The 13812-nt window shown below is 46.4% G+C and overlaps 1 protein-coding gene across 1 annotated transcript in view; it reads right to left on the bottom strand.

Moving 5' to 3' along the window:
* Positions 1-1689, bottom strand: part of atoh8 (atonal bHLH transcription factor 8) — a 34704-nt gene extending 33015 nt beyond the window's left edge. The window contains exon 1 of the mRNA XM_055650750.1: positions 763-1689. Within this exon, the coding sequence (XP_055506725.1) occupies positions 763-1407 (645 nt within the window). The 5' untranslated portion in view covers positions 1408-1689. The remainder of the gene's footprint in view (positions 1-762) is intronic.
* Positions 1690-13812: the final 12123 nt, after the last annotated feature.

The following is a 13812-nucleotide window of genomic DNA, read 5'->3' on the forward strand; positions in this document are numbered from 1 at the left end:
CCCAAGTTTCAGGAGCTTGAGAGAAACACAAAGTGCTGGAGTAACAGCTGGTCAGGCAGCATCTCTGGAGAAAATGGATTGGTGACATTTCGGGTCGGGACCCTTCTTGAATCTAAAGAAGGACCCTGACGCAAAATGTCACCCATACGTTTTCTCCAGAGATGCTATCTGACCCGCTGAGTTACTCCGGCACTTTGTGTCGATCTTCGGTATAAACCAGCATTTGCAGTTCCTTTCCACGCTATTTCAATAGTACTAAACTGCATGTAGTTTTGAACGAGAATCATTTGGCAAATTTGTTTCCTTTGAGTTTTATCGGAGCGTCTGAAATGTGCAGGAAGGAACTGCAGATGCCGGCTTATACCGAAGATGGACACAATATGCTGGGGTAACCCAGGGGGTTAGACAGCATCTCTTGAGAGAAGGAATGGGCAACGTTTCGGGTCGAGACCATTCTTCAGACTGAGAGTCAGGGGAGAGGGAGATAGACTACAGATATGGAAGGGTAAGGTGCGAAAACGATAGATCAAAGCAGGCGGCGATAAGGACATTTAGAATGGTTGACACAAAATGCTGGAGTAACTCAGCGGGACAGGCAACATCCCTGGAGAGAAGGAATGGATCGAATAAGGGTCTCGACCTGGAGACATCGCCCAGTCCTTCTCTCCAGAGATGCTGCCTGTCCCGCTGAATTACTCCAGCATTGCTTGTAGAATGATTAGGTGAGGGGAAGGGAGCGTGAGGTGTGTCACTCCACTGTACCTGTTTCCTTAGGGCTTCGAAGGCAGCGCTGATGGTGTGGACTCTGCTTCTCTCCCGGGCGTTAGCAAGCAACCTCCTGGTCTGCTGGATGGCTTTTATCTCGGTGGGTGCATTCGAAGTGTCCCCGGGCCGTGTCCCGGGAGTCGGGCTGTAGCAGTCGTGCGGGATGGGGGTGTAGGAGGTCTCGGGAGAGCGCTGACACAGAACGATACGGGGCAACAGAGTCGGCGGCTCCGCCAACGCCAGCGGCTCAAAGGAGAGCGCTTGGGACGGGGGAGGTCGCCGAGCCGGCTTGCCGCGACCCGTGGCTGGAGACTCGGGCCCGGGACCCTCATCCTCACCTCCCCTCCCCCCTTCCCCTCCACCTCCACCTCCACCGTCCGGCATGCAGACTATCGGCACCATCCTGCGCAAATCCACAGCATCATCAGCCCGCAAGTCCCTGCAAGAGCTGGCGTCCCGGACAGCGCCGTTGCTCTGGGCTAAGCGGGCGATCAAAGGGTCCGGCTCAACGCGGTAGATTTTCTCCATCTCGCCGTCTCTCAGGACGTCCCGGCTTTTCCTTTTCAGCCTCTTGATTGTCCCGATCCCTCGGACACACAGTTTCTTCCAGTCAGCCACCTCCAGGTTTTCCGAAGTCCTCATTCTGATGAAAGTAGCGGAGTTTAGTTTTATTTCAATCTTCCGTTTCAGCGCTGGTACTCTGTGTGTGTGTGTGTGTGTGTGTTGAAACACTCCTCCTCCGCGCCTATAGCAACAGTTCTGCTGAAGCGATGTCTCCTGTGATGTTAGAATGTCAACTCAAGTCCCTTGCCTCGCATTGGCAGCATTTTTTTGTGTGTGTGTCTGTGTGTGAATGCGTTCGGAGATCCATCTGTGTTTGTTTAGCCTCAATTTACACAGAAGCCCGGGTTAGTGAGATCAGTCATCGCGATGCCTGTTTGGGGAGGGGTGAGTGTGAACGGCTGCCTGAAGCTGACCCCCCCCCCGCCCCAGCCCTGCATGGGTTGGAACCCGGCCCGTACCCCAAACAGCGATCTCAGCCGGCAGTGTCCGCGGGGTGGATGATTTCGCCCCCGTCCCCGTCCCCCCTCCCGCCGGTCCAGTGATTTAACAAGCAGGACAAGCAGGACAAGCAGGACAAGCAGACCGTTCAGTCGAGACTGGGAGCGTCAAAGAGTCGGCTGAACAGAGGTGTTTTAAAGGGACGGATGGAGGAGACAAGCACACACACACACACACACTTACACACTTACACACATATACACACTTACGCACACAAACACACACACACAACACACTTACACACACATACAAACAAACACACACACACACACACACATACAAACACACTTACACACACACACACACACACTTACACCACACACACACACACACACACACACACACAAACACACACACAAACACACACTTACACACACATACACACACACATACACACACACACACACACACACACACACACACACACACACACACACACACACACACACACACACACACACACACACCACACATACAAACACACACACACACATACAAACATACACACACATACAAACACACGCACACACATACAAACACACAAACACACACACACATACAACAGACCTACACACATATAAACACACTTACACACAAACAAACACACTTACACACATACAAACACACACAACACACACTACACATACAAACACACACACACACCCACATACAAACACACACACACACCCACATACAAACACACACACACACACACACACACACACACACACACACAAACACACACACACACACACACACATATATACACACACACACACACACACTTACACACACACACACACACACACATACATATACATATACACACACATATACATACATACATATACACATATATATAAACACATACACATATATACACACATATATATATACTCACATACACCCAAATACAAATTCATAAATACATATACATACACACACAGAAACAAATACATACACACACATACACACACACCCACACACATACATACACACATATACACACACACATACACAAAAAGGCAGGGATATATACACACAAACACACAAACACACAAGAAACTGCAGATGCTGGAATCCTGAGCACAACACGATGTGCTGGAGGAACTCAGCGGGCCAAGCTGCATCTGTGGAGGGAATGTACGGGTATCGTTTCTCCTCGGGACCCTTTGGACTACTAGCGACTTCAGAAGAACGATCTCTTAAAGGCTTCTTAAGGGTCAACATGGTCATCCATGTATGGAGGCACTGGAGATGGCTGAGGTCTTAAATGAGTAGGAAGGAACTGCAGATGCTGGTTTACACCGAAGATAGACACAAAAATGCTGGGTGAACTCAGCGGGTCAGGCAGCATCTCTGGAGAGAAGGAATGGGTGACGTTTTGAGTTCGAGACCAGTCTGAAGAAGGGTCTCAACCCAAAATGTCACCCATTCTTTCTCCCCAGAGATGCTGCTGAGTTACCCCAGTATTCTTGGAGGTCTTAAATGAACCTTTCCTGCCCATATTTACCACAGAGAACATGTGCCAGGTATGTTTGCCATCGTACCTTACCTCATCAGACTTGTGATTATGACATTAAACTCATCATTTTGCCCAGAGTGGGGGAATCGAGAACCAGAGGTTATAGATTTAAGGTAAGGGGGGAAAGATTTTTTTTTTTTTTTCATATTTTTTATTTATTAGAAGTACAGTAAATTACAGTAGTACAAGCCACACATATCTTATTACATTTATTGTACCCCTTCATTTTTTAAGCTTTAAGGAAAGATAGAAATAAAGAAAGTAAAGAAAGAGAGATAGTCGTGTTAGTGTAAAAGAGTGATCAAAAAGAAAAACCCATTAAACAAAGATTTAGAGAAGAAAGTTAAGAAATAGAAAAAAAAAGAAACAAAAGCTCTATTATAAATACTGCGCAAAAAGGGATATACCAACTTCATATTTTTCATCCCCCCTTACCAGAACCTGACACCATTTCTTTTTTAAAGTATTGTTGCACCTTATACTTGTAGGGGAAAGATTTTATAGGAATCAGAGGGGTAACCTTTTCATGACAAGGGTGGTTGGTGAATGGAACGAGCTGCCAGAGGGGGTAGTTGAGGCAGGGACTATCGTAATGCTCAAGAAGCAATCAGACAGATACATGGATAGGACACGTTTAGAGGTATATGGGCGAGTAGGATGAGTGTAGATGGGACATGGTGGCTGGTTGGGCCAAAGGGCCTGTATGACTCTTTGACTATCACTTGACATGAAAGCTAAAGAGTTCAAGGAAGAGAGCAGTGATAGAAACATAGAAACATTGAAAATAGGTGCAGGAGTAGAGGCCATTCAGCCCTTCGAGCCTGCACTGCCGTTCAATATGATCATGGCTGATCATCCAACTCAGTATCCCATACCTGTCTTCTCTCCGTACACGCCGATCCCTTTAGCCACAAGGGTCACATCTAACTCCCTCTTAAATATAGCTAATGAACTGGCCTCAACTACCTTCTGTGGCAGAGAATTCCACAGATCCACCACTCTCTGTGTAAAAAATGATTTTCTCATCTCAGTCCTAAAAGACTTCCCTCTTATCCTTAAACTGTGACCCCTTGTTCTGGACTTCCCCAACGTCGGGAAAAATCTTCCTGCATCTAGCCTGTCTAACCCCTTAAGAATTTTGTAAGTTTCTATAAGATCCCCCCTCAATCTTCTAACTTCTAGCGAGTACAAGCTGAGTCTATCCAGTCTTTTTTCATATGAAAGTCCTGCCATCCCAGGAATCAGTCTGGTGAACCTTCTCTGTACTCCCTGGATGTCCTTCCTCAGATTAGGAGACCAAAACTATACGCAATACTCCAGGTGTGGTCTCACCAAGACCCTGTACAACTGCAGTAGAACCTCCCTGCTCTTATACTCAAATCCTTTTGATGTCTTGAAACATATCTACATTACAAAAGTAATGTTGTAAAGCTCATACAGGTGAATAAATCTATGGGTCCTGACCAGGTTTATCCTAGGATATTGTGGGAAGTCAGGGATGAAATAGTTGGGAGACTAGCAGAGCCTTTTCTGTCACTTAGCCATGTTCAACTGTTCAACAATGCTTTATTGTCACCTGTGCACAGACCAGTGCAATTCCTTTTACATAAATCATGCATGCACAAGTTATCACAGTCTGAAGAAGGGTCTTGACCCGAAACGTCACCTATTCCTTCTCTCCAGAGATGCCGCTTGTCCAGCTGAGTTACTCCAGTATTTTGTATCTATCTTATCTTTGGTCATATTTTGGCGGCATTTACAAAAATTCCAAAGTCCGGGATACTTCCTCGATGTACTGACGTGGCTCCCGAACCAGGGAAGAAGCCCCAGGCTGATGCAGGGTCTCGTCCGAGACCCTCGACCGGCTCAGCCCGCGAACCGACGTCCCTCTCCTCGCCTGACCGCCTCTGTGTCCCGGGGGCCGCCTCCTGCAGCCGACCTTGAAGGCGCTGGAGGCAATAACCCGGTCTGTCCCTCTCTTGTATGCCCACCCCACGTGTCTGTTGTCGCCAGCAGATCCCTACTGCTCAGCTCTCTGGTCTTTGGGGCCGAGCTCGGTGGCTTCCAAGCTTCTCCCCACAGGCCACGGCCCGCCGAGCCCTCCTTGTATGGTAAGACACCCAATGGCCTCAATGGTGTGCCTTTGTATAAGAAGAGCTGCAAGGAATAGGCAGGGATTTACTGCCCGGTAAGCCTAACATCAGTGACGGGAAAGTCACTGCAGGGAAGGAAGTCTGAGGGACTGGTTCGAGTTGCATTTGGAAAGGCAAAAACTGATGAGGATAGTCAGCATGGCTTTGTGCGCGGCAAATCATTGCTCAGGAATGAGCTTTTTTTGTAGAGGCGACCAAGAAGATTCATGAAAGACTGATAGATTTTGCCTACATGGATTTTAGCAAGGCCTTAGACAGCCCTGCATGGTAGTCTGGTCCAGAAGGTTAGATCTCATTCGATCAGTTTGTACTAGCCAAATAAATAAAAAATTGAAGATAGACACAAAAAACTGGAATAACTCAGTGGGACAGGCAGCAACTCAGGAGATGACGTTTTGGCTGAGAAACTCATCCGGAGTAAGTAAGTAAGTTTATTGGTCAAGTATTCACATACAAGGAATTTGCCTTGGTGCTCCACCCACAAGTAACAACATGACATACAGTGACAGTAGTCAGGGAAAAGGGAAATGAGAGACTAGTGGGGCACCGCAAGACTCGGTGCTGGGACCGCAGATATTTACAATATACATTAATGATTTAGAATGATGAAGGGATTAAAAGTAACATTAGCAAATTTACAGATGACACAAAGCTGGGTGGCAATTTGAACTGTGAGGAAGATGCTATGAGGATGCAGGGTGATTGGACAGGTTGGGTGAGTGGGCAGATGCATGGTAGGTGCAGTTTACTGTGGATAAATGTAAGGTTATCCACTTTGCTGGCAAGAACTGGAAGGCAGATTATTATCTGAATGGTGTCAAGTTAGGAAAAGGGGAAATACAACAAGATCTGGGTATCCTTGTACATCAGTCACTGAAAGTAGGCATGCAAGTACAGCAGGCAGTGAAGAAAGCTAATGGCATGTTGGCCTTCATAACAAGAGTAGTTGAGTATAGGAGCAAAGAGGTCCTTCTGCAGTTGTACAGGGCCCTAGTGAGACCACACCTGGAGTATGGGGTACAGTTTTGGTCTCCAAATTTGAGGAGGAACATTCTTACTATTGAGGGAATGCAGCGTAGGTTCACGAGGTTAATTCCCGAGATGGCTAGATTGTCATATGTTGAAAGAATGGAGTGGCTGGGCTTGTATACACTGGAATTTAGAAGGATGAGAGGAGATCTTATTAAAACATATGATTATTAAGGGATTGGACACGCTAGAGGCAGGAAACATGTTCCCGATGTTGGGGGAGTGCAGAACCAGGGGCCACAGTTTAAGAATAAGGGGTAGGCCATTTCAAACGGAGATGAGCAAAAACATTTTCACCCAGAGAGTGCGCCTCAGAGGGCGGTGGAGGCCGGTTCTCTGGATGCTTTCAAGAACGAGTTAGATAGAGCTCTTAAAGATAGCAGAGTCAAGGGATATGGGGAGAAGGCAGGAATGGGGTACTGATTGTGGATGATCTGCCATGATCACAGTGAATGGCGGTGCTGGCTCGAAGGGCCTAATGGCCTACTCCTGCACCAATTGTCTACTGTCTATTGAGATATAAACGATGATGTAGGGAGATAAAGAACAATTATTGAAAGATATGCAAAAAAGTAACGATGATAAAGGAAACAGTAAGCTGTTTGTTGGGTGAAAATAAGAAGCCAGTGCGACTTGGGTGGGGGAAGGATAGTGCGAGGGAATGCCGGGGCTACCTGAAGTGAGAGAAATCAATAGTGTGGACAAGCTTTTCCCTTTGAGAATAGGGAGGATTCAAACAAGAGGACATGACTTCAGAATTAAGGGACAGAAGTTTAGGGGTAATATGAGGGGGAACTTCTTTACTCAGAGAGTGGTGGCGGTGTGGAATGAGCTTCCAGTGGAAGTGGTGGAGGCAGGTTCATTGGTATCATTTAAAAATAAATTGGATAGGCATATGGATGAGAAGGGAATGGAGGGTTATGGTATGAGTGCAGGCAGGTGGGACTAAGGGGAAAAAAAAATTTGTTCGGCACGGACTTGTAGGGCCGAGATGGCCTGTTTCCGTGCTGTAATTGTTATATGGTTATATGGTTAATATTCATACCACTGAGCGGTGAGCTGCCCAAGCAAAGTATGAGATGCTGTTCCTCAAATTTGCGTTTAGCCTCACTCCGACAATGGAGGAAACTTAGGACAGAAAGGTCAGTTTGGGAATGGGAAGGAGAACTAAAGTGTTTAGCAATCGCCTAGGTTCAGGCGGACTGAGCAAAGCTGTTTAATGAAACGATCGCCCAGTCTACGTTTGATCCCGCCTATGTATGATGTTGTACTTCCGGTGGCGCTGGTGCCAGCTGCCTCCACCTTCAGCCTGGTATCTTTTTTTTTTGTTTTTTTTTTTTTGTTATGTTGAAGTGTGTTTTTTATGTTTTTTTTAATGTTTTAATGTGGGGAAGAGGGCACGGTGCGGGGGATACCGTCCTTCAGTCGCTTCCTGGAGAGGATGCGACTATTATTCGAGTCACGTCCTTGCCCCCTCCCCCAGCGGCCTACCTACTGGATTGGCGCGGCCTTTCCTGCCTGGACCGACCAGAGCTCCAACAGCGGCGGGACTGCGCTGATACATCGCGGGGTTGGCAATGCCTTACCGGGGATCGCCGTCTGGAGCCCGGAGTGCTGGGCCTGCGGTACCGACATCCTGGAGCTGTGGTTCGCGGAGCTCCCAACTCGGGCGGCGCTGACAAACATCGTGGGGTCCTGCGACTCTGCCCAGCTCGGCCTGCGGACTCGGGAGCTGCGGACTCCGGAGGGAGGCGGCTGATCGGGAGGTCCGGGCCGCTGAGGAGGATTTTCACCGTCGGGGTTCGGCGTCGGCGTTCCATCAGCCCGGCGAGAGGGCCTGAGCATCGGGCCGCCTGGGGTGGCGACTGCGGGTGCTCGGAAGGCCCCGACCACTGGTGAATATCTGGGAAGATCGGAGGGGAGGCTGGCTGGACTATGGTGCCTTCCTCACCTTGATGCCATTGTGTTATGTTGTGTCGTGGACTTTCTGTGTTTGTGCTTTTTTTAAAATTCTATTTTATTTTTAATATGTTTTATTATTTATTATTTATTTATTTTTATGATACTGACTGTAAAGGGAAATTCATTTTGTTGTCTCTAATTGAGACAATGACAATAAATTTGAATACAATACAATACAATACAAATGTTTGTGCCCTTTAGGAGCATGGCTCTACAAGAGTCTCTTGGGTCCAACCATCTACTGTATAAATCTTATCCTGGTTGAAACCTTACTCAAATACAACACTTCACACTTGTCCAAGTCAGCCCCTGCTACACATTGTTTAAGAGGGAACTGCAGATGCTGGAGAATCGAAGGTTACACAGCTGAGTTTCTCCAGCTTTTCTGTGTAACCTTCGATTCTCCAGCATCTGCAGTTCCCTCTTAAACACTGTGTACACTCTACTGCGTTATCTCTTCAAGATATGCCTACCTTGAAGAAGTTCTCCTCTTCTCTCCGGAGACAGTTTCTGAAGAAGGGTTTCGGCCCGAAACGTTGCCTATTTCCTTCGCTCCATAGATGCTGCTGCACCCGCTGAGTTTCTCCAGCTTTTCTGTGTAACCTTCGATTCTCCAGCATCTGCAGTTCCCTCTTAAACACTGTGTACACTCTACTGCGTTATCTCTTCAAGATATGCCTACCTTGAAGAAGTTCTCCTCTTCTCTCCGGAGACAGTTTCTGAAGAAGGGTTTCGGCCCGAAACGTTGCCTATTTCCTTCGCTCCATAGATGCTGCTGCACCCGCTGAGTTTCTCCAGCTTTTCTGTGTAACCCTGCTACACATTGATGATTGCAGGCCTCCAATTTGAAAAACACCCCTCTTCCACCATTCTCCTACTAACAAGTACACTTTTTAATTTATGTGTAAGAAGGAACTGCAGATGCTGGTTTGCAGCGAAGATAGACACAAAAACCTGGAGTAACTTGGTGGGTCAGGCAGCATCTTTGAAGACAAGGACTATGTAGCATTTCGGGTCGAGACCCTTCATCAGACCGGGAATCATACCTTGAGGAGATTTCACAATGGAACAGACAAAAAGGTTAAGAAGGAACTGCAGATGCTGGTTTACATCGAAGAGACACAAAATGCTGGGAAAGCACACCTTGAGGAGATTTCGCAGTAATGTCTTTCGCAGTCTGATGAAGGATCTCGACCCGAAACATCAGCTATTCCTATTCTCTTCAACACAAGCACATAGCTTGCTGAAAGTGGTGAGACAGGTAGATCGGATGGTGAAGAAGGTGTTGGGTATGCTTCCCTTCATCATTAAGGGCAATGAGTAAAAAAGTTGGGACCTGTTGTTAAGACTGTACAAGATGCCAATGACGCAAAACATGAATATTGAGTGCATTTCTGGGCCCGAGCTGTAGGAGAGACTAGACTAAGTGAGACCCGTTGGGTCCCAGCATAACACGGGAGGGCTGGTCACCCAATGCAATATTCCACTTCTCCAATATTGCTGGCCCGTGAGGGGGGTTTTGTTGCGCTAGTATGGGTGTTGTGGGCCGAAGATACTGGTTTCCAGAGGGCTAGTATAGACATCGTGGGCCGAATGGATTATTGGGCTGGCAGCTCAACACACACACACACACACAAACACACACACACCCAATACCCAATACTAAAATGCCAAGTAACTTCAGAACGTGTTGAATATACAGTGTGAAAAACGATTGTTTAAAGCCTCCTGTAGAGGCTGCTGCTGCTGAAGCAAAAACGTGCTTTAATTAACATCCAACAAACACACTCACCATAGCCAGAGCAGTCAGCTCTCTTTAATTATTCAACGGCGCCTGCACTCGGTGGCATCTTGATGTCACCATCACGCTTCTTGCCACGAACCGGAAATGACGCGCTCAGCGCCAGCATGTCGCTAACCGGAAATGATGTCATCGGCGATATCTTGCAACTAAGCAAAAATCACAGAATGAGCGCCAATTTTGAAATTAAACACAGTCCTGATCTAATAAAATGTTTATTCACGCTTTATCCAAAACTGTTGCAAGCATACCCTTTAAAAGCCAAGCCAATTGGACAAAAACACTTTGCAAGCCAACAAAGCACATTTGCTGAAAGCCCTTTAAAAAGCCAACCTAATTGGTTAAACACTTTGCAAACAACAAACACATTTTCTGAAAACCACATCCCAGGGACTCACTGTGGAGTAGACGTGCGTTCAGTGTTCTTCGCAGTTCAGAGAGCCGTGACCTTCTCGCTTGCTCCGTCTGGCAGAGACTGAGTGAGCCACAACACTTCCGGGTTTTATACTCCCTCCCCCCTGCCACCAGCGGGGGCAGCGGGGAGAATGGCGAATCTTTAAAAAACATTAATATCGCTCTGATTTTTCATCGATGGGAAAAATCCTCCTGTCCAGTCCGGCGGAGGGGGGCTCTGAGCGAGGTGGCCAAAAATGACGGCCGTAAGTGGCGGTGTTCTCTCGGATATCACATCGCAGTGAGTCAAAAGCGGTCAAGATCTTACTTTTAGTAATATAGGTGTCATTAAGCTGGTAGAGGTTCAGGGTGCTATTGGGACTTGAAGGCTTGAGTTATGAGGAAAGTTGGGAGATTTGTTTTATTCCCCCTGGAGCAGAGTAAGCTGAGAGATGACCTTATAGAGGTATATAAAATCTCGAGGGGCATTGATATGGCCACAGCCTTTTTTTCAAGGATAAGGGAGTCGAAAACAAGAAGGCATAAATGTAAGTTCAGAGGGTAAAGATTGAAAGTTGATCTGAGGGACAATCTTTCACACAGAGGGTGGTGGATATGTAGAACTGCCAGAGGGGATATAGCGGCAGTACAATTAGATCATTTTACAAAACATTTGACAGGAAGGCTTTGGACTGATATGGGCCAAATGCAGACAAACTGGACTGCTCTAGTAGACAATTTGGTTGGCATGGATGGATTAGGCCAAAGGGCCTGTTTCAGCATTGTATAACTCCATGACTGCATTTGCTTCTCCCACTCCCCCCAGCAGCACGTTCCAGGCACTTACCACTTTTTTAAAAGCTTAGTTTTAGTTTAGGGATCCAGGCTCTTCGTCCCAGCGAGTCCGCGCCAACCAGCGATCCCCGCACATTAATACCACCCTACACACACTAGGGACAATTTACACTTGTACCGAACCAATTAACCGACAAACGTGTACGTCTTTGGAGTGTTGGGAGGGAACTGAAGATCTCGGCGAAAAACCCACACAGTCATACAAACTCCATACATACAGCACCCGCAGTCACAATCAAGCCTAGGTCTCCGGCGCTGCAAGCGTTGTAAGGCCGCAACTCTATCGCTACACCACTGTGACGCCCTCTCCGAGTAAAATAAACCCGTCTCACAAATCTCCTCTAAATCCCCCTCCCCCCCCAGCTCACCTTTGCACTTTGGTATTTGACATTTCTACAATGGGAATAAGTATCGCACAATCTACCTCTCGTCATTTTATACATTTCTATCAAGTCTCCCCTCAATCTAGCGTTACGGTGAGGGCATAGCTGCAATGTGATCGGGGTGGGGGTTGGGTAAAATGTAAAAGAGATGCGTGGGGAACGTTTTTTTCACACAGAAGGTGGTGAGTGCCTGGAACCCCGCTGCCAGGGTTGGTGGGTGAGGCAGATATCATAGTGGCATTTAAGAGGCTTTTAGATAGGCATTTAGACATGCAGGGAATGGAGGGATATGGATACACACAGATAGATAAGAGATGTTCGGCACAGTACTTTGTGGGCTGAGGGACCTGTTCTTGTGCTTTACTGTTCTATGTTTTATGTTCTATGTTCTAACCTCCAGAGAAAACAATACATGTTTCTCTAAATTAGTATGAAGGAACTGCAGATGCTGGTTTAAACCGTAGACACAAAATGCTGGACTGGAGGAACTCAGCAGGACAAGCAGCATCTCTGGGGAGAAGGAATGGGTGACGTTTCGGGTCGAGACCCTTCTTCAGACTAATGTCAGGGGAGAGTTCCTCAAGTGCTAGCCTATCTCGCATCAATCATAGAAACATAGAAACATAGAAAATAGGTGCAGGAGTAGGCCATTCGGCCCTTCGAGCCTGCACCGCCATTCAATATGATCATGGCTGATCATCTAACTCAGTATCCCGTACCTGCCTTCTCTCCATACCCTCTGATCCCCTTAGCCACAAGGGCCACATCTAACTCCCTCTTAAATATAGCAATCAGAGTATTGAGTATATTGAGTAAATCCAATCAGAGTATTGAGTATAGAAGCTGGGAGGTCATGTTTCAGTTACATAAAATTTGGTCTTGACCCGAAACGTCACCCATTCCTCCTCTCCAGAGATGCTGTCTGTCCTGCTGATCTACCCCAGCATTTTATGTCTATCCATGTTTCTCTTACATCTTTTTATGGCTAATATGCTCCATTCCAGGCACCATCCAGGTAAACTTTGTTAGTCCTAGTCATGGAAACAGGCCCTTCAGCCCAACTCCTCCAGGCTGGCCACGTTGCCTCACTAGGGTCAGCCTGTTTGCTTACATCTAGCAGCCCACAAGTCTTCCCACCCCGTTGGAATAGACTTTGATTATTCATCTTTTCCATGCCATGATTTGAGGTCATCAGGGCATAAAAGCCCTAGCCTATTCAGTCTCTCCATAAACTGAAACCCTCTAAACCAGCGTTTCTCAACCTTTTTACCCTTGCAGAACCCTTTGAAATAATGTTCATGTCTCAGGGAACCCCTAGATAAAAATTATTATATATCTTTATTAATCTCTTTCTTTCTCTTTCATAAACTTAGAAACTAATTGTCAGCTGTTAATTGGATAATAATAATAAAATGTCCTGATTTTGTCCAATTAACAGCTGACAATTATCCCATTCCTTAGCTTGCATCTGAGTAAAATTCATTTCAAAATGCATTTATGGTTTACGATTATTTAAATGGTAAATGTAGCTTCAGAAGCATTTTCTTTTTGCATGTTAAAACCCACCTGAGAACCATGGAAGATTTTGCAATTTTAATGATGGATTTTTCACTTTTAAAACTTTTTATATAACAAATGAATAAAGATAAAACATAATGCTTTACTTTTGATGAAATGCAGTGAGCAAACGCGTTAATTCCTGATATTTTCTATCTTTATATCTCCACGGCCAATGTTTGCTAACCACTTCCGCTGTTGTTGCCCCTTCAGCTCCCTCTTGTCTTTACCTTCGTTTTTCTTTATCTTCTGGACTCTAAAGTAAGATAACTGTGCCTCACGATCACCCCGACTGGCACAGTTATTTACAGCTCACAAACGGGCCGT

The sequence above is a fragment of the Leucoraja erinacea genome, chromosome 1 (assembly GCF_028641065.1).
Source record: "Leucoraja erinacea ecotype New England chromosome 1, Leri_hhj_1, whole genome shotgun sequence".
Lineage (NCBI taxonomy): Eukaryota > Metazoa > Chordata > Chondrichthyes > Rajiformes > Rajidae > Leucoraja > Leucoraja erinaceus.